The sequence below is a fragment of the Dasypus novemcinctus genome, chromosome 9 (assembly GCF_030445035.2).
Source record: "Dasypus novemcinctus isolate mDasNov1 chromosome 9, mDasNov1.1.hap2, whole genome shotgun sequence".
Classification (NCBI taxonomy): domain Eukaryota; kingdom Metazoa; phylum Chordata; class Mammalia; order Cingulata; family Dasypodidae; genus Dasypus; species Dasypus novemcinctus.
This window is the reverse complement of record NC_080681.1, coordinates 127,402,319-127,427,808: the sequence shown is the minus strand read 5'-3', so window position 1 is coordinate 127,427,808 and position 25,490 is coordinate 127,402,319. Positions and strand designations below refer to the sequence as shown.

The window sequence follows — 25,490 nt, the reverse complement described above, 5'->3', positions numbered from 1 at the left end:
TCCTGGGGGCCGACTCAGGGCAGGCACAGGGAGCCCCGAGACCCTTGCCCACGCCCAGCACTGGCCCTGCATGGCCACCGTGCCGGTAGGCGGCCTCCTGCCCGCCACTCTGGGCCCACGCAGGGCGCCGTGGGAGTGCAGGCACGGCAGGGGGCAGCATGTGGAAGGAGGGGAGATGGGGCGCAGGCGTGGCAGGGGGAGGCGGGGAGCGGCGGCAAGGGGACAGCGCGTGTCCCTGGAACTCGGTGCTCGTAAATGAGGGGCTGGGGGACGCGGCTGCAGGACCCGACCCTTGGGGTGCACGTGGGGCTCTCGGAGCGGGCGTGGGCCTGGGTCGCCGCCACCGGGGCCCACCAGGGGACCACAGGAAAGCCCGGTCCCTGGCCTTGAGTCGCCGCAGCTCCTGGGTTAGTGGTGCCAGGGGAGCAGCCTGCACCCCACAGCGCCCCCCACTCCGTGCCAGGGGACCCAGGAGAGAGCACGGGCAGCCGCGCGGGGAGGCGGCGGGCCCAGGCCCTCAGCTGGTGCTCCGCGTTCCCAGGAAACACAGGAAGGGCGGAGGGCGTGGGCGCCGGGCACCTGCCTGCCGCGACCCTGGAAGGGGGGGCTGTTCGCGGGTCCCTTCCCCAGCTCCCGCCCCAGGCTTGGCCTCGTTCCCTCTCGGGGAGGAAAGACGGCTGCTCCCCAGCCAGGAGCCTGCCAGGCCCCCAAGGCTCCGCGGGCCCTCCCAGGTGGGTGGGTGAGCGAGTGGGTGGGCGGGTGCTCGGTGGGGAGAGGAGTTAGCGGCCCTGGGGAAGCTGAGGCTTGGGGAAGCGGAGGTTTGGGCGGGGGTCTTTTAGTCTCCTGGGGGTGAAGGAGGTTGGGAGCGCTCCTTGCCGCGCTTAGCGGTGCTCGAGCCCTGGGCTTCCCGGCTTGTTTCTCGTAAGGGGCGTTTGAACGTTGCTTTGAAAACACTGAAGTTTTTAGTCTGTGACCTGGTTGAAAAGTGTTTCGTTTTGTTTTTGAAAATGAGTTTATTTTATTGTCTTTTTTTTGTTTAAAGATACGTAGATCACACAAAATGAAAGGCGTTTTAATGAGGCGCTACATTGATTTCCAGGAGTCTCGACTCGGGCTCTGGGGTTTGACCCGGGTGTCCCACTGCTTCGGGGACACATGGCTTCCACGCCGTGTGGCGCCAGCCCGGGATTCGCTGGGCGCACCCCGGCCGCGGCGCAGGCCTCGGGCGGGAGGAGGGCCTGAGCCAGGGAACAGGGTTCCGGCCGTGCCTCCAGCTTCTAGTGATTTCCACACCGTTTTTCTTCCCCCACCCCATGGGGCAGAGTCTGAGCAAGGTCTGGGGGTGTCGTTTGGGAATTGGGTGCTGCCGACCCCTGAGCCCACCGGGACATCGTCCCAGTGACCAGTCTGCTCCGCGTGGCTCCCCGCGATGACCCCACAGGCAGAGCCGGTGCCCCCCACGCGCCCAGACTCGGCAACAGCCCCCGTCCGCGGCGTCACTCGCCCAGTCCTCGCTCCTGGGAGCGCAGCAGGCCGCCGCCTTGGGGTGCCAGGCTCTCAGGGAGAGAGGAAGAGCACGTTGCGCAAGCCTCCTCCGCGTCTGTGCGGTTTCAGGCAGTTACACCTCTTCCTGTCGCAGTGGCAGCTCCTCCAGGCCTGAGGCCACATGCGCGGCAGTGCTTCCACGCTGCGCGGCGTCATGGCAGATACTTCGGGGCCTCGGCGGGACAGATATCCGGGGTTCAAGAGGCACATCAGCCCAGCGAGCTGCGGCCCGAGCCCGGCCCTGGGCCCCAAGGCCCCTGCATGCCCTGCTGCTGTCGTCCAAGCCCTCCCTCCTTTTGGGAGGTGGTCCCTGTGACCAGGAGGATAAAGCAAACGCGATGGCGCGCAACCTCGCGGCTACGTCATAAAAGGCAGTGCACTCTCCCCCGCTTGCTCTTTCTCTCGCTTGCTCTCTGGGATCACTCACTCGGGGAGAAGCTAGCTGCCATCTCGAGAGACTGGCGGGGAGGGGGTGCAGGCCTCCTGCCCGGAGCCCCAGGCGAGCCTTCAGATGAGCATCCCTGAGCCCGGACCCGCCGGCTGTGCCGCCCGGCACACCCAGCACCCAGAAACTGGCATCTAGGGAGTGTTTGTTGTTTTCAGCAGCTAGCCTGGTCCCCTGGCATCGGTAACCGACAAGTGTTACAAATCTGCAGGCCCCGGCAACGTGGGGGTCAGCGGTCTAGAACCTCTGGCCTTCCAGAATGACTCAGAATTTGGAAGCAGCTGCAGAGTTTCAGAACCACGGGGCCCGCCACCGCTGTGGTCTGAGCTGTGTCTCTAAGGGATTCAGCTTTTCTCAGGAAAGTGGACGAGATGGGAAGCCCAAGGGAAAGGAAAAAGATGCCAGGCAAGTCGGGGGCGCTGAAAACCTGCTTTGCTGGAAAGGCCACCCACCACAGGGGCACTTCTGAGCCAGAACGGCTCTGCCTTCCTCTATGCAAATGTGCAGGTGTCCAGAGCTGCCATCAGCGCTTTCCAGGAAGCCTCTGGCCGGCCGCTCAGCCTTCTTGGGCCGGGTGGTGCCAGCTCTGCAGCCGAGCCTGCCCTGGGCCTCCCCTGCCCCGGAGTCCATCATCACCCTGTCCGTCTGACAGAGGAAGAAACTGAGGCTTGGGGAGGTTCAGAAATTTGCCCAGGGTCCTACTCCAGAAAACACAGCAAGCGTCCCACCCCAAGCCCAGATCTAAGCCCCCACGTGGGTCTTTCCTCCTTCCCCGACGCCTGGCACAGTCTGCTCTGGTCACCCACAGATGGTGCCACTGTGTCACCATCCGTGCCCTGGGAGAAGATTCCTCCTGGCAAGATGTCTATAGGAACAGTTTTGTCTGCAGGGCTTAATGTGCTAACCACGGGTCAAGCCAGTCTAGCTAAAGGAAGGTTCCAGGCAGCCCAAGTTTTCTCATACTCCAGAATCTACGGTAAAAAGGTGGATGTGGCCTTCTTTTCCAGTAACTGGAAGGAGATGGCTCTTTGCTGCCCACAGAGTTACAATTTAATGTTATTAAGGATGACCTTGAAGATTAAAGAAAAGTAAAGCGTGCTCCCTGTCACGTTACAGTGCCATTTGCCTGCTACGTAACAAACAGCCCCCAAATCTCGGCGGCAGGCCACAGGGAACATCACTGATCGCCCATCCCTGGGTCAGCTGGCTCCAGGGCCACCGGGTGGCTGGGGGCGGCCAGTCTGGGCTGGGTGGCTCTGCTGTCTGGGCAGCCCATCCCTTTGGGCCAGCAAGGTGGTTCAGGGCCTGCGCTCCCCACGATGATGGCGGAGTGTGGACGGCTCGTCTCCAGGGTGCAGGCCGGGGCTGGCACGTTGCCATCATGCCCACGTGTCACCAGCCAGGGCTGATGGCGTGGCCGAGCCCAGAGGCAGGGCCAGGAGTTCATTCCACGTCTACCGGGAGGGGTGACCCGCCGTCCCTTCCTCTTCTGCTGTGGCAAGTAGAGGCCAGCTCTCAACAGAACCTTGGGGCACCCGGCCAGGCCCTTCTCCAGCCAGGCCAAATGGAAAGCGCCTGCTCTCACCCCCTCCCTCCGTCCTGGCTTCCTGGGCTCGGGTCCCTCCTTCCCTTTGCTGGCTTTGCCTGTGTGTAGTGATCTCTCCGCTGGCCGCGCAGAGCCCTTCCCGTCTTGTGCAGGTGGCTCAAGGTCCAGAGCCTGGCATCCTGACAAGTTACCGAGTCCACCTATCATGGCTGGGGTTGAAGGGGTCCGAGAGCCCCTGGCACCTCGGACCTGGACGCCCTGTGGCCCGTTTGCCCCCAGAACCCTGCAGTCACTCATCATCAGCTCCAGGAGAGAAACGGGTCACAGGGCCCCGGAGAGAGAGCGCTCCTGCGTCCTGGTCCAAGGCCCCAGCTCGGGCCCGTCATGACCCAGGACATTCCACAGTTCCACCCGTGTTTCTTGAGCTTCTCCTCGTGTGTCTGCGTGGACCTGGCCTTGCTTACACTCAAGTTGGGAGGCTACTTTCCAGGAGGCTGCCACCCGCGGGCTTTCCCCAGGACCCCCAGGGCTCCCCAAAGCGGTCCTGCAGGCCTTGGTCACTCCCCCGAGAGGCCGCAAAGCCAAGCCTTCCTGGCGCTGGGGATTCGACAAGTCCAAGACCTCCAGGCGTGACTTGATGTGCGTGTCCCCTCTCCTCGCCCCTGCTGTGCACTCGGAGCCCAAACTGGCAGCCAGTTTGGCCTTTCTGGGAAGACACAGCCTCAGAGTCCTCCCCACAGTTACAGGGTAATTACCAAGGAGGCTAAACAAGTGGCCCACCTGGCTTCCCTGGGGACAGGCAGGTGGCCCAGTGGGCCTCCTGGTGGGTGCTGAAGAAAGACACGGCCTTGCCGGAAAGGTTTAGCCAAATCGAAGCATGAGGCAGCAGTCAGGCCAACCCAAATGCGGGACCCTGTGCCAGGCAATGGCTGAACTCATCAACAACCCAGTGCCAAGAAAAACAAAAACGGGGAGCAAATGGCGTGGAATTAGAGGGAGCTAGCCAGTGCCCCTGTGAATGTTGGATCCTGGATTTTAAAATAAAAGGTGTCTTGCAATGTTGGAAAATTTTGAATATAGGCTATGTTTTAGTTTGCCAAAGGGCTGCCAATGCAAAGTACCAGAAATGTGTTGGCTTTTATAAAAGGGATTTATTTGGGGTAAAAGCTCACAGTTCAAAGCCATGAAACATCCAGCTCAAGGCACCGTAAGAGGTGCTTTCTCACCCAAGTCAGCTGCCTCGTGGGGAAGCAGATGGTTGCTGCAGCAGTTTGATGGGTTATGAATTCCAAAAATAGATACTGGATTATGTTTGTAATCTGGTCTGTATCTGAGCATGATTGAGTTGTGATTAGGGCTTTGATTGGGCCATGTCATTAGGGCATTGGGTCCCCACCCCTTGGTGGGTGGGGATCACAGATAAAAGGCATGACAAAGGACAGAGTTGAGTTTGATGCTGAAGCCTTAAGCTGGAGCCCCGGAAAGTAAGCTCACAGAGGAAAGGGAAGCCAGCCCTAGGAAGAGAGGAGCCCTGAGCCCAGGAAGAAGCAAGCCCTAGGAAGAAAGAAACCCTGAACCCAGAGAGAAGCAAGACCCTGGAAGGGAGGAACCCAGGAAGCCTGAACCCTCATAGATGTCGGCAGCCATCTTGCTCCAACATGTGAAAATAGACTTTGGTGAGGGAAGTAACTTATGCTTTATGGCCTGGTATTTTTTTTTTTTCAAATTCTACTCAATTTATTCATTTTTTTTTAAATATTACATTCAAAAAATATGAGGTCCCCATTCACCCCCACCACCCCCACCCCACCACTCCCCCCACAGTAACACTCTCCCCCATCATCATGACACATCCATTGCATCTGGTGAGTACATCTCTGGACATCGCTGCAGCCCATGGCCTATGGTCCACACCATAGCCCACACTCTCCCACATTCCATCCAGTGGGCCATGGGAGGACATACAGTGTCCGGCAATTGTCCCTGGAGCACCACCCAGGACAACTCTAAGTCCCGAAAATGTATGGCCTGGTATTTGTAAGCTCCTGCCCCAAATAAATACCCTTTATAACAGCCAGCAGATTTCTGCAATTTTGCATCAGCACCCCTTTGACTGACTAATACAGCCGCCCACCCCTGCGGAGGCCTCTGCCTTCCCCTCGCCACGCACCGTCCTTGGAGCCCAGCTGGGAGCAAGCAGGCCCAGGACGTGTCCCCTTCCGGGCCTCCTAGGTCAGTGTCGGCTGTTCCGCTCCCTTCCCAAGGTCAGCTGTGAGCTCTCAGGCATCCCACAGGGCCAGCCTCCTGAGCTGCTCCGTGGGCCCAGCCTCGGGGGGCTTTGTGCTGCAGCGGCCCTCTCCCCCTCATGGCAGGATCAAAGACCCAGCCCCTTGCTCCTCTGAGTCTGTGTCTCCCTTTATGTCAGACCCAGCAAGAAGGCGGAGACGCAACCTGAGTCAGGCCTCACCGATGTCCTTGAACCCAAAGCCCTACAGCAATCTTACCAAGTAATCTAACCAAAGGTCCCTCAACTGGGTTCAATGCAAGCAAAGGGTATCACACCCAGAGGAATAGATTAGGTTATGAACATAATCTTTCTCTTTTGGGGATTCATAAAAATAATCTCAAATTGCCATGGGCTAAACATCAGGTGAGATTGAGTTACTTCTCTTACGTACAGTCATGATTGGGTTTTTACCTAAGACGTTGTCATGCTTAGAGCAACACGCTGGAGTAGCTGTGGGGAGGCATCATGAGACTGCAACTTACTTGCACATGGTTCAGAGGAGAGTGTGTGTGTCTGTCTGGAGAGAGAGAAAAGAAAGCGCATGCACAAATGAGGCCTTATGTAAACAACTGGTAGATATGCTGGAGAGGATTTGGGTGTTTTTGCTATTCTGATTTTTTTAATCTTCTGAGGTTTGAAAGTTTTCAAAGTAGTAAGTTGGGGAGGATAAAGCAACCCCCGTAGGTCCATGGTCACCTGCCCGTCAGCGAGCCAGATCAAGGGCAAGCGTCAGAACTCGCCTGCATCTTCCCTCTTAGGCCCAGAGCGTTTTCACGTCTTTCATTTTGCTCCCTTGAGAAAGTACAGGCAAGCCTTTGTAAGCGCCCTGCGCTTCAGTTTTTCCAGATTTAAATCGGGGCGATCTGCTCAAAATCACACCAGGCCAAGTGCCAAAGTGGGAGACGGGACCCAGAGGCCCCAGCCTCACGCCCTCGCAGCCACCGTGCTTCCCTCCCATCCCCCCAGGCTGCCGTCCTGAGCTGGGGGCGTCTCGGGGGTCCCAGGCCACCCGGCCCTGCGCGCCTCCCGCTGCAGAGCAGGGTTTTCAGCAGCCCCCAGCATGTCGCCCACGGCGCTAGGACACTCAGCGGCCACGGACATCTCGGACTGGACAGTGGCACCTGCAGAGTGAGGAGGGGGATTCTGGGTGGCTCGGCTCTGCCCGTGCACCATGTACCCTGAGTGCAAAGCAGGGGGACGTGGGGCACCTCGTCACCCCCCTCCTCCTCCCGCAAGGTGCCGGGGTGGCCGGGCTGCCGGACCCGCAGAGGGCTGAGGCGGAGGCGCTCCGGGCAGCCTGCGGTTCCTGGAGCAGTGGGCATCAGGGCCGCTCCTGTCCAGCTGTGACTGGGGCCGGGGAGCTGGCCACCGGCTCGCAGGGAGCCCCACCTCAGGTCCACGCTTCGTGGAGTCCAAGCGATCATGGGGGTGGGGCAGGGGCCTCCTGGGGACCGTGATTGTCCCTGTGCCCGTAGCTGCCCTGGGCACCCCCTGGACAGAGCAGATTCACACCCTGCAGGGAACGTTGCCCTCGTCCCCGGTGCAGGCGGCCCGTCCCAGGACACCCGTCCCCGCTGCTACCAGCTAGTGGTCTGCTCAGTGCTGGCCACTGCTCCCAGGCTTGCCTCCATGGGCCTTCAGCAGGTCGCGTCACAGAGTCATTCATTCATCATTCATTCATTCATTCAACAGACATTGATTGAGTGTCTGCCGTGGGGGGAAAGATGGTAAATGAGATGAGCAGGTGGGAGCCGGCGGGTCAGAAGGTGGCGAGGGCTAAGGAAGAAGATAACCAGGGAAGGGGTTGGGGGTGGGGGGTCCGGGTCTCAGAGTCCAGGGGAGGCCTCGGGAGGTAGGCTCAGCGGGAGGAGGCAGAGGCAGGGGCTCGGGCGCGTCTCAGGGTTAGAGAGCTGTGGGCTGAAGGGAGAGCAGGGCAGAGGGAGGGCGAGGGCAGGGAGCGGGGCGCAGGGCGGGGAGCGGGGTGCAGGGCAAGGGTGAGCGCGGGGCGAGCGTGGGGCGAGGGCGGGGCGGTGCCAGCGCAGGTTTTGGCGCTGTCTGGCTGGAGGGGAAGCCAAGGGAGGGCTTCGGGCAAAGGGGCGAGGCGGCGCAGCTGAGGTTTCAGCAGGACCGCCCTGGGAGGGGCGAGGCTGGGCCGGGTGCCTGGGAGGAAGCAGCTGTGGCCACCCCCGGGGATGGGGAGGCCTGCACCTGCGGGGAGGGGCCGGCGTGGCAGGAGGCGCTGGGATCGGGTGTTTTGAAGGCGAGCCTGTGCTGGACTGGCTGCGGGAGGTGAGAGGCCAGAGGCCTCAGATCGGTTCCCGGGAACATGGACAGCGCAGCTGGAAGGGCGGGCTGGCCTCTGCTTGGACGGGGACGCCGTGAGCACAGGGCGACCGGAGCTCAGGGCCGGACGAGTGGGCAGAGGCGCCCCTTGGACCCCATGTGGGGATGCTGAGGAGGCGGGCGAGTACCCGCCTGCCGTTCATGGGAGAGGGCGGGGCCAGGAGCACCGACGCAGGGCCACGGCCGGCAGCAGAGGCAGAGTCAAAGGGCGTGCGGACAGCCAGGGGGCTCTGCGAATGGCGAAGAAGAGAGGCCCGAGGCCCAGGCCGGCCCCAGCTGGGGTCTGGGCGTTGAGCAGGTCCTGGCTTCCCAGCGGGGGGCCCGAGCAGGAGCAGCCAGAGGGGGCAGGAGAACCAGGGGAGCCGGGGGTTCCGGTGGCCAGGGGACGGGGGGCAGCGCTGCCGTCCACCAGATGTGGCAGCACCATCAGATTAGCAACAGAAAGATCACCGTGACCTTGGCAGGGACAGCTTTGGCAGAGTGGTGCAGGGAAAAGGCTGGCTGGAGCCTGTTGACCAGCGAGAAGTTGGCAAGGGGGGACTTTTAAGGAAGTCTATAAAGAGATGGAGAGAACTGGGCACAGCAGAGAAGGCAGTGGCATCACGGAAGCACACGCACACATGTGTGCATGCATGTCATGTGTGTGTACGTGCGTGTGCGTGTTTTAAGGTGGGAGAAGTAATAAGGCATTGTAGACAGATGGCAGTGCTCTATAGAGAGGGGAGAACTGGTGAGCGGGAGGCGGCACTGCCACGTACCTGCTGGGGAGGGTGCCGGGGCAAGGGCGTGCTGCTCGGCTGGGCCGGCCTTGGGCGCGGCGTGGCCGATTCTCCTGGGCAGGAAGGACGGCACAATATCTTGAGTGCCAGTGCTGGCGCAGGAGGTCTGGAGAAGTTGGCTTCCAGGGGCTTAGATTTTTTCAGTACGATGGGATGTAGGATCGTGCACTGAAGGCAAGCTCGGGGAGGAGGTGTTGGCGATTGAAGGAGAGAGGAGCTCGGAGAGCGGGGCTGAGAACAGCCTAGAACCCAGGGCAGCAGACTTCCCCAGTGCAGGACCAGATGGCAAATATTATCAGCTCTGCAACTACTCGAGCCTGCCCTTGCAGCACAAAAGCAGACCTCAACAATATGTCAGTGAGTGTGCACAGAGCCCTTTCAATAAAACTTTCTCAACAGAAATAGGTGGCAGGTGGGGTTTGGCCTCCTGGCTGTTGTTTGCAGCTCCTGCTGTGGCCTCCAGGTCAGTGGTTCTCCAGTGGTAGCCCCTGGCCCAGCAGCAGTATTGCCTGGGAACTGACTGGAAATGCAGATTCTTGGCCCCACCCCGGATCTACTGAGTCAGAAACGGTGGGCGTGGGGCCCGCAGGCTGTGTTTTCACAAACTCTTGGGGTGATTCAGATGCCTGCTGAGGTTTGCGAATCCCTGGACCAGGCAGCTCAGCGGCCGCTGGACTTCAAGCAAGACCACGTGCGTTCGTGATCGTGTTCTTGGCAGGCCGTCTTCTGCTCCGGGCGGTAGTGTGGAAAGTTCCAGGAGCTCCTGGAAGTTCCGCCTGGTCCTGCAGTTCTTAGAGGGTCTGCCGTCCCTCTTGCAGTGATGAAGGTTCGAAACGAGTGCAAGCGGCTCTGGGAGGCCGTTTCCCATGTCCTCCACGAGACACTCCAGCGCGAGGACAGGAACGGGCAGGGCCAGGGCCGGCGTCTCTGGCACGAAGCCTGAGCCGGGGCTCGGTGTGAGCCACGCGGCCAGCAAGGCTGGCGGGGGGCTCGCAGCACAGGCAGGCCCGACAGGACGCTGGCAGCCCTGAGCCTTTCTGTCCACCTTAGGAAACCTCGCTCGAAACGTGCCCGCCGCACCTGAGAGCACGTTAAAAAGCAGGGGTGACTCTTGGGTCCCGCGCCGTTTCAGATGCAGGTCAGGGTTGTTATTCCAGAATTCAGGAAGGACGCCCTGCCCCCCTCCCCTGAGGCCCCCACCTGTGTGTTTGTTTATACATCCTCTGCAGGGGGCTCCCCGGGGACGGGCGCGGTGACGGCTCTGCACGCGGCACCTCCGCTCCGCCGCGGCCTCCGCAGGGCTTCGCCGTCCCCTTCCCGCCTCCCCCAGGGGAGCCCCAGGGGTAGTGGCTCATATTGCTCACGGGGTGGCCTCCAGCCCTGGCGCACAGTAGGACCGTCAGCAAGCGCACCACACACGGACGAAGGTCCGTCAGCATCGCTCCGTTGCACGACAGCTTCTCCACTTTAGGGGGGCCACGCAGGTGCCCGGCTCCCCGTCACCAAGGAGAGCAAGCCCCACAGGAGGGCCTGCCCTTGACATGACCCGCTGCACTCGCACGAGGTCCCCGAAGCTGGGGACCGGTGGGAGACGCCGCACAGATCGAACTGCAACCGGCAGTCATGGTGCGCAGTGGCCCCAGAGCGCCAGGTCCTCAGCAGCTCACGGCCTCGCAGCCACCTTCTTCCCGTGGGGAGAGACCTGGCGGCACACCTGGGGGCCTGTAGGGAGGGAACCCACCTGTAAATAGGGCCTTCAGAAGGTTTATTATCGGTCAAGCTGCAGCCAAGCTGAGCCAGAGCGGTCTAAATCCACCTGGCCAGAGGCCTTAGAAAGAGGACGTTCAGAGACAGGCAGAAGATGCCAGAAGCCAGAGGCAGCCAAGGGCGTCACTGTGTGGCAGAGGCAGAGACCCAGGCCGAGAAACCGTGGGGCCAGTGCCAAGCCAGCGCCGGAATGCCGCCGCCTTCCAGAGAGAGCGTGGCCTTGCCGACCCCACCACCCCCTCCGAGGTTACGTGGCAGCACGTCTTGGCTGTATCTCCCGTCCCGTTTTTCCAGCCATTTGCACGCGTGCTCACACCCCTCATCAGCCTCTCCTGTGAGCGTCTTCCACTCTCCACGGAGCCGCCTCCCCCCACTCACCACCCCGGGCCAGGGTCTTCCGAGGAAGCCAGGCTCCTGGTGACAGAAGGCGTGCCCACCCAAGGGTGCAGCCATGAGCAAGACCAGCAAAACCCCGGCGGGCACAGATCACCCCAAGTCAGGGAGACAAGGCCAGCTGGCATGGCCCGCACCCCCTCCCTTACACAGGCAGGCCCGAGCCTGATGGCTGGTGGGCTGGGGAGGGCCTCCTCGGTGGCTAATCGGGGGGCGCACCAAGGAGGCCCACAGGAGAAAGGCTGGAGTGCAGGGGCGCCAGGCAGAAGGAGCCATAAGTGCAGGGGTCCCACAGAGGGAGCAGCCGGGGGTGCTGGGAATGCATGAGCAAGGGGCGGAGCCGGGGGGCTGCAGCTGAGGGCATCAGCAGTCAGCACGGGGTGTCTGGGGGCCGCGGCAGGGTGGCCAGGGGGTGGGAAGGGCTGACCTCGTAATAGAAGCCCCTGCCTGCTCGTGTTGAACAGCGTGTGGGGCTGAGCGTGGAAGCAGAGAGAGCTGGTAGGAGGCGGATCTTGTAGCTCAGGTTGGGAGGGTGGTGATACCACCAGAGGGCAGCAGCAGGAGGAGAGAATGGATGTTAGCTGGCGTACTTGTTAGCTGTTGCTGTGTAACAAATCACAGCTCAGCAGCTGAAACCAGCAGGTGTTCACGGCCTCACCATCTCGGGTCAGGCGTCCAGGCCTGGCTTTGCCGGGCTGCGGCTCAGGCTGCCTCAGGCTGCAGTCGTGGTGTCGGCTGGGCCTGGGCTCTCACCTGCAGGCTCGGCTGGGGAAGGACCGGCCTCCAGGCTCCCGTTGGTGGGATTCGCTTCCTTGAGGACCCTTGAACCGAGGGTTCCTTGCAGACTATTGGCCAGAGGCCACTCCAGCTCCTTGCCACGTGGCCTCTCCACCACCAGCAAGGGAGAGGATCTGCCAGCAGGACGGGAGCCAGAATCTCATGCCACCTGATTGTGGAAGTGACATCCCCTCACCTTGGCTGTCGTGGTTAGAAGCAAGTGCCGGGTCCAGGCCCCCCTCAAGGGCAGGGATCCCACAGGGGCGGGAGCATCACGGGGTGGGCCGTCTTAGGAGCTGCCTCCCTCAGGTGCTCGGGATGACAAGGGTAGGGGGACGGGGCGCCAGGGTGACCTGGCATGGTGGTGGCACCGGCACCTGAGCCCAGAAGCCTGGGGCCCCAGCAGGCGGGGTAGGTGGCCGAGGTCAGCGCAGACTCCCCGGCGCCCGTCGTTGCCGCATGTCTTGGGCGTCAGGAGAGCAGGCGGGTGGGGAGACGGACCCCGCTGTATCAGCCGAGGTTCTCCGGGGAAACGGGCCAGCAGGGTGCTGCGGATCCTGGCCGCGCGTGCCTCAAGCTTGACCCTGGGGTTGGCGCACGGGCGCTGGATCCGGTGAGAGCGGATCACGCAGTGTCGGGTCTGGAAGCCGAGGGCAGCCGGCAGCCTGGAAGTCCCGCTGCGCGTTGATGTCGCGATCTGGGGGCAGAATTCCTCCTCCCGGGAGCCCTCCACTCTGTTCTTGAGGCCCCCACGCTGGGGGCGGTGACTGGACATGCCGTCACAGCAACATCTAGGCTAGTGTTTGTCCGAACAGCCATGGCGACACCTGGGGTTGACTGTCACCCGCACGATCTGCGGGGTGGGAGCGTGGCGATGCAAGGGGCTGCAGAGGCGCCAAGCCTGGCCAAGCGCACCCAGCCTGCCCTGCTCGCGGAGCCGCGTCCCGGGTGGGCGAGCTGGGCCCCCGCGGGTCTGTCCGAGGGTCAGCCATACAGCCAGCCTGTGGGCCTCTAACCTGAGCCTCCTGGCCAAACCGGACGGGTCTCCTAACCACTCCCCTGCCCAATTTGCTTTTCCTCCAGAATTTTCCCTCCGTGAAAGAGAGAGAGGCCGTGGACGAGTGAGGACGGCTCCATGTATCCGGAATCGACCGCGGGCTCCCCGGCTCGGCTCTCCCTGCGGCAGACGGGCTCCCCAGGGATGATCTACAGGTGACCCCCCACCCTGCCCCCTCCAGGGCCTGTAGCCCCAACGCCGAGGGCGTCCCCAGGGCCACTGGCCCTCCCTTGGCCCAGGAGGAAGGGCCCGGGAGGCTGTGAGGTGCACGCAGTGGGTCTTCTCCCCAAGGGTGGGAAAGGAAGCTTTTGGAAACCCAAGGGGGAACGTGAAAGACAGAGAGCTTCTGGGGGGGTTCGAGCCAGGATCAGACCCCTGCCTGGCCCCTGAGTCTCTGGCACTGTTTTATTTGCGGGTTAGCGAGGGCCCTGCGCTCAGAGCCCCAGTTTCCAGATTCCCGTCTCCCTTATTTCACGCATTGTGGCTCCCACCAGCCCCCCAGCTTCCGGAACCGAGCTCAGCATCTCGGCATCCTTTGGGGAACCTTGTCTGCCGGTTCTGGGAGCCTGGAGGGCGAGGATGTTCCCTCGGGCGCCCTTGCCCTCCCCCTTGCAGGGGTCAATCCAAAGCCAGCACGCGTGTTTCTGTTGAGCAAATAGTCGTGTCGAGCACAGGGCCGCAGGCAGGAGGCCCTTGGTGGGAGCCACCGCCTGTGGGCAAAGCGCAGAAGCCCCGTGCCAGCCCCACTGCCACCGGGACACGGGCGGGTCCCAGTGGCTCGTCAGCCCCCGGGGTGCCTCGCGCTTTCTAGGGCATTGCTAGGGCCAAGCCAGAGCAAGTGTGTGCTGGGAAAGGGGTGTCTCCCCTCCACCCAGGTACAAAGAAGGCTGGCGCTTTCTGGAAGTCACGTGCAGACTCAGCCAGCGCACGTGGCAGCCAGGGCTTCCTGGCTTGAAGCTTTCCACCCTTGTTCTAGAACAGGTTCTGTAGAAAGCCCAAGCAGACCTGTTCCCCAGGGTTTACCTTTTCCTCCCCCTCCACCTGCGGGCGTCCAGGTGGGAGCCGGCGCCTGCGTGCGCCCCCGCGGCCGCTGGGTGGCGCTGTTGCAGAGCGTTTGGCGCCCGCGGGCTCGGCGGAGAGAGGGCGGCGGGGCGGCGGGAGGCGCGGTGCTTCCCAGCGCGCATTGCCCTGCGGTTAATGCGGATTGTGGACTCTTCTCTCCCTCCCTCTCTCCCTTTTTTTCTCTTCTCTCCATTGCTATCGGAAGTACTCGGTATGGGAGTCCCAAAAGACAGCTCCAGTTTTACAGGTAATGAGCCCTCCATGTCCCCTAACGCCCGGCGAGCTGCAGGCCAGGGAGCGGCTGGGCCGACCCCACCGCCCGGCCCCGGGCTGCTGACCTTTCCCCTGGACGGACTGTCCCCCCTAAGCGCCAGTCCAGTTTTCCCTCGGCACCCACTCACACAGCGTGACGTCGGTGCCCTAGTCGAAAATGGGGGTTCGGGGAATCCCCGAGCGTTAATCTGCCAGATGTGTGCCTCGAACTAGTGGACTTCGGGGCCCTGCTCCACTCGCCGCCAAAGCTGCCACCGAGACGCCAGTGGGGGGGCAGCGGGGGGACGCGTACCTGCCGCCACGGGTTTGGGCTGCCCAGGTCATCAAAGTCGAAGGCCGCGCAGCCGTTGTCAGCTCAGCCTTGCTCCCGCGGGTTGGCGCTCGTGGTAACCCACAAGGCCCCCAGGCTACCGGAAGCCTAGACCCAGTAGGGGCGGGGTGGGTGCAGCAGTGTCGTCCTGGTGCACCCGCAAATCGGCAGCGGGCGTTTGTCTGGTAGAAGGCGGCGCAGCGGAGGGACGGGGCGTCAAGCGCCGGGACTCCCGCCCAGCCACAGACCAGCCGGGGCCTCTCGGAAAGCCCCTTCCTCTCTAGACCACCCATCCTCACCTGTAAGACGGGGATCAGACCCGGTGCACCCTCCTCCTGGGAAGCGCTAACCCTGGGAAGCTGCTCTCAGAGCCGTCTCCCGCCGGGAGAAGGTCAGCGCCTCCCAGAACCCCGGGTCGGTGAGCGCTGCCGACCTTGGGGCCGCGCTGGCTTTGTGCCACCCTTGGCAGCAGGTCCCCGGGGTGTGTCAGTGTGTCTTGGCACCCAGGGAGACCCCGGTGTCCAGACCAGCCCCCCAGTGCAGTGCACGTCCCCCCGGGGGCGGAGCTGGGGCTGTTTCTGATGCCGCCAGGAAGCTCAGGTGCGAGCGCTGGGGTCCGCACTGGCTTTTCCGCGTGGCCTTTTCCTTCCCGCCCTGGAACATGACCGTGGGCCCGCCCTGCCCCTGCTCGAGTGCGTTCGTCATGGAGACCTCTAGAGAGGTGACCAACTCTCCACGGCCCTGAGTTTTTGCTTCGTGAGATGTTGCCTGAAATAGCTGTGAACTTGGGCCTGCAAATCCTCTCACCGGGTGAAATGTGTATCACACTGTATGGCGTTCGTCCCGGGATTTGACGAGGGAAACCAAAAACCTGCATGGCACCTGCGGGTGGCCCTGGCCCTCCTGGCTCCTTGGAAGGAGAGGAGTGAGGCAGGAGCTCTGCGGGTGCAGATGCCCGCAGTTGTGCCAAGTCCATCAACGGGTACCACTGAGTCGAAGTGGCAGCATGTTCTCTACCACTTGTTTGGGTGCCACACACTGGCCCCGGGACCCCCTGTGTCCATCCTGTCATCCACCCCTCTGGGAGTCTTCTGGATGTGCTCCCTTGTCCCAAGGGCGAGCTCTGTTGGAGAACCGTGCCTGGCCATCCAGCAGGGACAAGGGTGCTCAAGACAGCGCCTGCCTCTTGGTACACAGGCTAATGAGGGAGGTACGAATCTGCCTCCGTCAGCTGATACCATATAATGCCGTGTAACAAACAATCCCCAAACCCGCTGCTGTACAGTAGTAAGCATTTAGTTCTTGCTTCCACATCTGTGGACTGGCTGGGGTGGGCTTGTCTCAGCTGGGTGCAACCAGGTTTGTCTCCAAGCTGCAGGTTGGGACCAGGTGTTCTCCAGGCGCCTCGACCCTTCTCAGCCAGCCGCTCTCCCGGGCGTCCTCTTCTCAAAAGGCAGGCGTGCCGAGGGAGAGCAGAAACACACAGTGCCTGTCGGGGCCTGCGTGCCACTCTGCTCACCTGCTTTGGGCCAAAGCAAGGAGCATGACCAAGTTGAAATCGGGGCAGGAAAATAGGCTCCTCCCACCAGGCAGAGGAGCTGGAGCGGGAGCAGGGGCTCATGGCTACAGAGGGGGAAGGTCTGAGAACAATAATGCAATCTACCCCAGAACCCAAATACCTCTCACGGTATCTACAAGGCAAAACATGGTGGGAAAGGTGCAAAGAGCTGCCAGGGTTCAGAGGAGGGCGCCGCGCAGTCAGCGGAGGAGGGCGGGCTTCACTGAGAAGGCGGCACCACGGCCCTGAGCTGGACCTCGAGGGCTGGGCAGGAGTCAGCATGGACTGGAAAGAACATTCCAGTTGACGTGACGGGCAGAACCACAAAACGGAAGTGTGGACAGAGATCAGGAAGGGGCTGCAAGGAGCAGGCTGACGGGAACGTGAGGGACGTCATGAGAAACTAGGGTGGGATCAAGGAGGGTCCTCAAGGCTGAGCGGAGGCGCTTGGACCTCACTCGGCAGGCACCGGGGAGCCATCGAGGGTGAATGAGCAGGCGGTGACCACAACTGTGCCATAGAAAGGAAGCCCGGTGGGAGGGAGCAAGGTGGACGGGGTCGGGGCCTGGATGCAGGGAGACCTGATAACCGCCCAGGAGAGGAGATTTGGAAACAAAGGGGCAGGAGTCAGAAGCCAAGTCCACAGGGTCGAGGGGCTCGGATGCGTTGAGGCCGGAAGGCCCCGTTGCCGGAAGGGAGCAGCTGGCTCGGGGCGGGGGGACCGGCCGGTTCCCGAGCCTGTCCGGCCGATGACCACCCCCCCACACAGCCCCGGGAGACCGGCTCATCAGGCCTGAGCCTGGCACAGGTGTGGAGCACCCAGCGCCCAGCACACCTGGTACCCCTGCCCCCCCCAGCCTCCCGCCGAGTCGGCTTCCTGCGGCAGGCTGCCCACCTGCACCCCCAGGGTGGCCCCTGCCCACGACGGTGGGGTCTGGCACAGGCAAGCGGCTCCGCCTTGTCCAGAGCCCCACGCAGGCCAGCGTGCGTGTTCTGTTGGGAGACGGCGTTAGGCTGAGCCGCCCCGGGCGCCCCGAGATGCCAGGCCACGTGCCCAGGGGTCGCGACCCTGGGGCCGGGGGCTTGGCCCTTGGCCTGACCCCAGAGCCCAGCCTCGTTCTGGGGCCACCTCCGAAGGGGCGGGGAGGCGGCGAGGCCGAGCCCCCCGGGAGTGAGAGGGCCCCCCCGCCCCCGCAGCCGAACCGGAGCCGGCCTCGCCAGCAGCGCGGAACTGCGCGGCAGGCTTTTAGGGGAAGAGGCGCTCCTGAATAATTCAGCCTCCTTCCCCGAGCTGAAAGCGCCCTAATACGCGGCTAATGGACTCCCGCGCCGGCCCTTGTGGGAGCCGCCTCGCTCACCAATTGACGCTGGCGTTCCACGGTGACACTCCCCTAATGAGGAAACCGCTGCGCCAGCTCTCCAGAGCGCCTGGTGAACCCTCATAGACTAGACTTTGTCCTTTCTAACGAGCAGAAACCCAGGGCGGCCGGTGAGTGTCTCCTCCAGCTCCGGCTCGGGCCCCCGGAGCCTGCTTTGAGGGGTCGTGGCTTGGGGGCTAACACGGCAGTGCAGGTGGTGCCTGGGGGTGCTGCAGGACGGTAGGAAACTCGGCCCTCTCCGTTTGCACAGGCGAGCCCGCCGCAGGTGAACTTGAGCTGCCGGCGCTGCAGGAAGGGGGGCGGCTGTGCTCTCCTGCTTGGGCGCACTGGCTCGCGGGCCTGCCCGGCGCTGGCTGCACCCCCGCTGCTCCCCCGGCTGCATCTCCCTCGTGCCTTGCTGGGCTCACGATTGATTAAAGATTCGGCATTTCTGGATTGCCCCGAGAAAGCTGTCGGGAAGGCTCAACGGCGGTTTGTCTAGGAAACCCCCGAGCCTGGGCGGCCCGTGGGCTGCTCGTTTGGGCCTCAGTTTGCTGATCGTTCCCCAGCAGGAACGGTCTGTGTTTTGCACACTGCAAGGGTGTGCATTTTAGAGCCGCCTCCCGGGATGGCACCGCCCGCCTTTGTGCTTCTGCCTTCGAGAACTTGTGCTCGCTTCTCGAACACAGAGCAGATGTCCAGGTTCCTTCTCAATCTCCCGTTTATCCACGCCTTAGAGACGGGCGGCAAACAGACTGTGCTTAAAAAATCCCGGGTACCCCTTCCCCAGGGCGGTGCCGTTCCCGCGGACCTAAAGAGGCTAATGGCTTAGTTTAGGTTTTCCATGTCACCGTGCTAATTTATGTGAATTCCCCCGAGGGCCCCAGCCTACAAGAATAGCTTTGCAGAAGGCTGGGGAGAACGTGTAGGTGCCACTTCTGTGTGGGGCGGGGGCTGATTGTTCTGGAGACTGGGGCAGGATGGTGGGAAACGTGCCCGAGAAGCTGCGGAATCTGGGGCTGCTGGCTGCACTTGAGCTCTGGAGCCGCCGGGGGCGGTAGCAGGAGCGCGGCGGGGGGCGCAGGAGAGGGGCGTGAGCCCAGGGCTTTGCTTCTCCCACCCGCACGGTCCGGGGCAGCTCTGGTGACCGTCCAAGTCCCCTTCTGCCCCCCGCCATGGGGGTCCGCCTACCCCCGGGTCATTAGGTGAGTGCTTTCAGCTCCCCCCCCCCTCCCGCAGCCCACACACCCACCCGGGGCCTGCGCTGCTCCTGCTCCTCACTCCTGGGCAGGGCCCACGCTCCCCCCTCCCCCCTTCTCCCCCACGGCTCCATCCCAGCCAGGGAGCTCTGGGGCCCAACGGCCTGTCCTGGGGGCCGCGAATATGCTGGAAGGAACTGTCAGGCGGGGACACGTGGCCCCTCTAAACCCCAGCCATGTGTGGCTGTGCCTGCTGTCCTCCCACCCCCAGGTCCCCAACCCTTGCCCACGCCCCGTCTCAGGAGCACGGCGCTCTGCGAGGGGGAGCAATGAGCAATGTCTGTTTCATCTGAAACGGTTTCCACGGCCCACGCCAGCCCCCCACGCGGCACTGATCTTGGCCGGCGTCGTGCCCCTGTTTCGGGTCGATGGCCGCCTTCCTCATGCGGGCGTATGTGCCCACCCTGGTGGGCATCCTCGCGACAGCCTGTAGCAATGGGCCTCTGCTTACCCACTTCACAGATGGGGAAACTGAGCCTGCAGCGGTCTAGGTGCCTGCCTGGGCTCCGCCGAGAGCAGGGAACAGGGCTGCCCCCCACCCAAGGCCTAGCACTCAGCTGAGCGTCCAGAGCCTGCCAGGGCCGGGGTGCTTTCCGTGGGTGCCGCCCTGAAAGCTAATGGCTATTGATCTCGGCCTGCCGGGGCCTGGCCGAGAAACCGCGTGGCCAAGATGGCTCCTGCCTGCCAGGAGGAGCCCCCGCAGCTGCAGTCCGGCTGGCCGGCGTCCTCCCTGGACGCACACCCCGGGGAAGTGAGGACCCGCCCCCTCCAGGCTGGCAGCCGGCCGTGCCGCCACCTCCAGTGCCCTGCCTGGCACTGCCCGTGCGTGTCAGGAGGGGAGGACGGGGCGGGAGTGGCCGGCCCTGGGTCCCGTGGCCCTACGTGTCCTAAAGGGAACTTACACTCTGGAGTGCGAGCCCACGCTACTGCCTCCCGGGGAGTCCGCGGGGACGGTGGGGATTTGCCTGCCGGGGGTCTCTGCCTGCTTTGGCGTCCATTGGAGACCTGAGCCCAAACCCTGAGGGGAGGCGGCCCTGCAGGCCACCCCCTGTGAGGCCACGCTGAGGTGGGGCGGAGCCACCCCCCAGGAGAGCCCAGGGCAGCCCACAGCCCGCCAGGTGCCCCCGGGCACTGCCCAGGAATCGCCCACATGGCCCCGGCCCCACCTTAGGAGCCCATGCCTGCGTCGGTGGAGTCAGTATTTGCGCCCCTACTGTGTGCAGGGCAAGCAGAGGGGAGTCCCTCCCCCACGCGAACCTGAACTTCACGGGCAATAGAGGCAGCAAATGAGGAACTTAGACTAGCCTCCATTTAGAAAAGACGCTAGCACGCGGAGAACTCAGCGGGAAGGCCACGGAGTATCGGGGCGGCTCGGGGACCCTGGGCCCAGCAGACGACGGCGCTGGCCGGGAGCGGCGGTGCGGGAGCCTGCCCCGAGGGGGGCGCCTCCAGCCCTGCCCCAGGAGGGCCCAAGGCCCGTGTGAAAACGGCTCCCCTCACTCCCTGGACGGGGTGCTCGGGCATCCCCTTGCTCATTGATTTCGCCCCCCAAGCCCACCCCCCACCTTGACTGGACGTTCATTGCACAGGTGTTTCTGGGCCCCTGCTATGAGGCAGACCCCGCGCTGGGGGGGCAAGGCAGGCCAGGAGGTGCGGTCCAGCGCTGGAGGCCCGAGGGGGCAGAAGTCACAGGGCACCTGTGGGCGGTCCCTCCCCTCAGGCCGGAGTGGTGGGGGTCGGCTGGGCCCAGCACACCTCACCCCCTCGCTCTCCAAGCTCACCCCCACTCCGCCCCAGGGCCCCCTCCAGGATGCTGGGACTTGTCCCCCCCGCAGGCCCCAGGACCCGCCAGCCGGAAGGAGGCTCCATGCCCAGCCTTGCCTCCTTGGTGAGGTCTGCGCAGCTTTGCTCCGGGCTGGTCTGGGGGTGCAGGGGTGTTCCCTCTGTCCGTGCCTTGGTGGACGGGCCAAATACTCTGCAAGGCCTGGGTGTGTGAGCGCAGCACTCCAGTCATTTACACATTCACCTGTGCCCGCACGAGCATTCACACGCTCACGTCCAAGACCCCACACGAACATGTACACACTCGTCTGTACGTGCCCGAATGAACTTTTGCACGCTTATCTCTATCCACGTGGGCATTTACACACTCACCTTGAGTGCCTGTGTATTTACACACTCTCCTGTGGGTACCTCGTAAGCATTCGTGCTCGTTTCTAAGTGCCCTGTGAACATTTGCACACTCATCTGAGATTACAGACAGAATGTTTGCACACTCACCTGTAAATACCTGCATGCGCTTACGCACTCATCTCAGTGCCCGTGTGAGCACTTACACACTCACCAGTGAGTACCTGTGTGGGCATTTACTCATCTGTAAGTACTCCAGTGAACATTTGCACACTTATCTGCAAGTACCCACGAGAGTTTGCACACTCATCTCTAAACACCTGCGTGAGCATTTACACACTCATCTGTAGTACCTACAGGCAAAGCATTTATACACTCACCTGTAAGTACCCGCGTGCGTTTGCATGTTCATCTCTAAGCACCCACATGAGCATTTATAAACTCACCTGGGAGTACCTGGATGAGTATTTACACTCTCATCTCTACCTGCACGAGCATTTATACACTCATCTGTAAGTACCAACATGAACATTTACACACTCATCTCCACAAACGAAGCATTTGCCCACTCATCTGTACGTACTCCAATGAACACTTGCACGCTCATCTGTAAGTACCTGAACTAGCACGGCGGTCGCACTCTCCCCCTTGCCTTTTCACTGTGCTTTCCCTCCTCTCTCAGGGCTCCTTGCCTATCAGTCCACAGGAACGCCTCGCTCCTGGCGGCTGCGTGCGTTTCCGTTGTGCGGAGCGCGCAGTTTACATGCCCGTTTCCCTCTTGACGGGCGTTCGTGTGGTTCTCAGTCTCCAAGAGTGGCTGTTCGTCACTTAGCATGACTGTCCTTGGCGATGGTTCCTACCACTCACGCTTTGAAAAGTCCTCATTCCAACATAACTCCGTCCCAGGTCTCCCCGTCCCCAGCACCCCCCGTGCATTCTGCTCAGTCGTTCTATTGCAGAAACTGATGGACTGTGACATATTTAATCATCCTGGAGCTCGGCATCCTGAGAGCTGCACTCGGGCGAGGTACTTTCTCCAAGCAGAAACCGTCCCACGTGCCTAGCGCTCTCTTTACCAGGCTCGCGAACCCAGCAGCCTTCCTGCACCGAGCCCACCTGGCAAGTGGGGACGAGGTGTCCCCTGGCCTGGCCACACTGGAGTCGGCTGCAGCGGCAGGCGGGGTCCCTGCCACCGTTCCAAGCCCTCGCACCTCAGTCACCTGGGGCCTCCACGTCTGGGGGTTCTGCTCTCTGCACACTCGCCGTGCTCCTGTTTTCACGTAGAACACTTTTGAGTTTGGCTTCTCGCCCCACGCCCCGGAATGCAGCTTTGCCTGTGCTTGTTTCCCATGCCAGGGGCAGGGGAGGGCGGGTTCGCCAGAGCCCCTGGCAAGCACTGCTCTGAGGACTCAAGCATCTCGTTGTCGAGGGGTGCCCACATCCTTCCCCCGGCGCCAGGAGCCCTTGGCGGCCACGTCATTGGCTGCTGCTTTGCCGCAGCCACCCCCTGCCTTGGGCCCGCCGTGCAGCCTGCGCGTGGGGGACGGCGGCTGCTCTCTAACCCACCGCCACCCGGCATTTCCCGTCCGGGCAGTGGCCATGTTGTCCATGACGTACAGCGAGAGTCTGAGGAGCGTGAGCAGCAGGTGCCACTCTGACTGGGCCCTGCACCCCGTCCGCCAGACGGACGCGCTGGAGCTGCAGCGGCTGCGGGAGGTGCGGGCAGCCGCCCAGGCCAGGAACATGGAGAGCTTCCTCCGCATGCACGGCCTATCCCTGGACAGCTGCACCGCCCGGCGCACGGGCATGAAGTATCGGTAAGGGCCGGGGGGGGTGGGGGGGCGGGGGGCGTGCGCCAGCTAGCACAGGCAGCCTGGAGGCGGGGGCTGCAGGAGCACAAGATACAACCCCAGAAACGTTTGTTACGATTTTATTCTTTCTTTGGGTTAATAGTTTGTGTTTTAAAACTCCAAACTATAAAAATTTATCAAAGAAAAGGAAAGTCTGCTGTAGTCCTGGCCTCCAACGAAAAGTGCTGCTAAGCGCGGGGTGTATTCTCCATGGAAAAAGAATTCAGTTCCTGGGAGAAAAACGTACGGCAGGAGCAAACATGCTGTTTTGTTTGTCTCTTGCGAATTCACGGGGGCAGATTCACTATTATGGGCTGACTAACTAGGAGTTGGTGAGACTGTCTCAATTCGTCATCTCTAATAATGAATCTATTCTGGCAAAGGAAACCCAGCATGGATCCCGGGGGCAAAGACGAGCTTTCTCCGTTACCTCCTTCAACTTGGCTGCTATTGCAGAGATTGTTTTTTAACAGGTGGCCACTGGATTGCTTGCAACAAACTGTAAATATGACAGCAGAGGCTCTAGGTTAAATGTCCCCGGTGTCCTCTGAATGACAGGCCTGTAGCTCTTCATTTACTAGTACCTGGGACAGTGCCCCGGGGCCCCACTTTCTCCTCACAAAACCTCAGAAGGCAGCCAGAGCTGGCACATTTGCTTTTAAATCCCTGTACATGGCAAATACGCTGCTTTCCCTCTGTCCTCCTAGGAACACCGTGTTGCCAGAGGGGACCCTCCCCACCCACTCTTCATGAAGTGGCCAGATTTAGCAAATGAAAACACTGGATACCCAGATAAATTTCAGATAAACAACAAATAACTTTTTAGAATAAGTATGCCCTATTCAATCTTGGGGATATACTTGAACGCAAGGTTTTCATTGTTCATCTGAAATTCACATTTAACTGGATGCCCTGTCATTTGGCTTCCATCTATCACAGGCCCCAGGGGTTACCTGGCTCTCCTCTCCAGAGGCCAGGCAGGTCCTTGAACATTTTCTCCCGTGGACAGTCTGGCCCTCTTAGCCCCTGTTTGAACAGGTGGTTGTAGCTTACAGAAATGAAACTTCTGCGTGAGCCCATTTGGTGGCAGAACTCATAAGACTTTCTGCACTACATCTGCGAGGGAGAAAGCGTCGGCCAGTTTGGCACCAGCTGAACCCCTAATTCTGAAGGAAACCTCTCACGAGGGAGCCTCTGTGCATGTATTTCTGGGCTGGTCATCGACACCTTTCGTTTACGCGACAAATGTTGATCGAGGGCCGCTTGGCGCCAGGCACGGGGCTAGTTCTCGTGGCGCAGACGAGCCCTGCGGTCAGGCCCCCTCCTCATGAAAGTGCGTGCTGGTGCGGGGAGGCAGGCGCAGAAACGAGTAAGTCCAAGGAGTAAGTCCAAGAGCGGCGACTGCTCCGCAGGCAGGAGGCGGAGTTGTGGGAGAGCTAGGCCGGCCGGGTGGCCTGAGCTGCTGGTGTTAGCACTGCGTCCCGGCCCAGGGAAGAGCCGGGCTGGCGTCCAAGAGGTGTGCGTGGAGGGAAGAAGCCCGAGCTGGGGGTGTCGGGGAGGCGGGGGCCCCTCCGGGGTGAGGGCCTCAGCATCCCCAGCGCAGGTAGGACCTGTGATTGGGCAGGACAGGCAGTGTCGCTCTTATTTTCCCGATGCCTCAAGGAAACGCCTGTGCCCAGTGGGAACGGCTCCTAAGCTAGCCTGAGGCTCTGGAAACCTGCCGCCCGGGGAGGACAGGAGAGGAGCCGACTCAGTCCTTTAGCAGTGATGGGCCAGAGGTGTCCCTCCCTCTTTACCCCGTGCGTTTCATCTTGCCGCACGCAGACGGTGGGGGGCGGTTTATGTTATCTGGAAACGGGGGGCTCTGTGGCTGCACCACCAGTTATTAAAGATCCCAGATAAACGCCATTCCCCGGTTAACTCTTCATCAGCAAGCAGGCCAGGGCTCGGTTAAACTCAGTCTTAAATGTTAATATCAAAAAGAAAAAGTGCATTAATATAAAAAGGTAGCAGCTTAGGCAAGTGCGCTCGCTGGAGCAAGGAGACAGATCCTCCAGGCCTGGACGTTTTATCAGCTGAACCGAGCCTGCAGCTCGGGGAAAGCTCTCTTGTGCATCCACACCTTCTTTCTTTTAAGCTGTCCTTAACTCTTGCTGTTTAGGAAAAAAAATGAATGGACTCTTTTTTTTTAAGATTTATTTTTTATTTATTTCTCTCTTCTTCCCCCCCGTTGTCTGCTCTCTGTGTCCATTCGCTGTGTGTTTATCTGTCCCCTTGTATTCTTGTCAGCAGCACCAGGAATCTGTGTCACTTTCTGTTGCATCATCTTGCTGTGTCAGCTCTCCATGTGTGCGGTGCCATTCCTGGGCAGGCTGTGCTTCTTTCCGAACTGGGTGGTTCTCCTTACGGGGTGCACTCCTTGTGTGTGGGGCTCCCCTACACAGCGGACAGCCCTGCGTGGCACAGCACTCCTTGCCCACATCAGCACTGCACGTGGACCAGCTCACCAAATGGGCCAGGATGCCCTGGGTTTGAACCCTGGACCTCCCATGCGGTAGGTGGACGCTCTATCAGTTGAGCCAAATCCGCTTCCCATGAATTGGATTTATAAAATCCAGACAGTCCCTGCGTGAACATCAGTACTAAGATGCGGGAAGCTGTGGCCCAGACCCGCTCCCGCTTTCAATACCCCCTGGCCATAGTGGTGGAAGGTTCCAGAGAGACGTCCTAAGATGGGGCAGCAGCCAAACC

The 25,490-nt window shown here is 61.6% G+C and overlaps 1 protein-coding gene across 4 annotated transcripts in view; it reads left to right on the top strand.

Moving 5' to 3' along the window:
- The window catches only part of KCNAB2 (potassium voltage-gated channel subfamily A regulatory beta subunit 2), a 90,982-nt gene that overhangs the window by 24,605 nt on the left and 40,887 nt on the right, over positions 1-25,490 (top strand). For 3 of the 4 annotated variants that reach the window (XM_058304578.1, XM_058304577.2, XM_058304579.2), the window contains exons 2-3: positions 12,966-13,094; positions 14,207-14,248. In XM_058304578.1, coding sequence (XP_058160561.1) covers positions 13,018-13,094; positions 14,207-14,248 — 119 coding nt within the window. In that variant the 5' untranslated portion in view covers positions 12,966-13,017. The remainder of the gene's footprint in view (positions 1-12,965; positions 13,095-14,206; positions 14,249-25,490) is intronic. The other variant, XM_058304580.2, reaches the window with a different exon arrangement.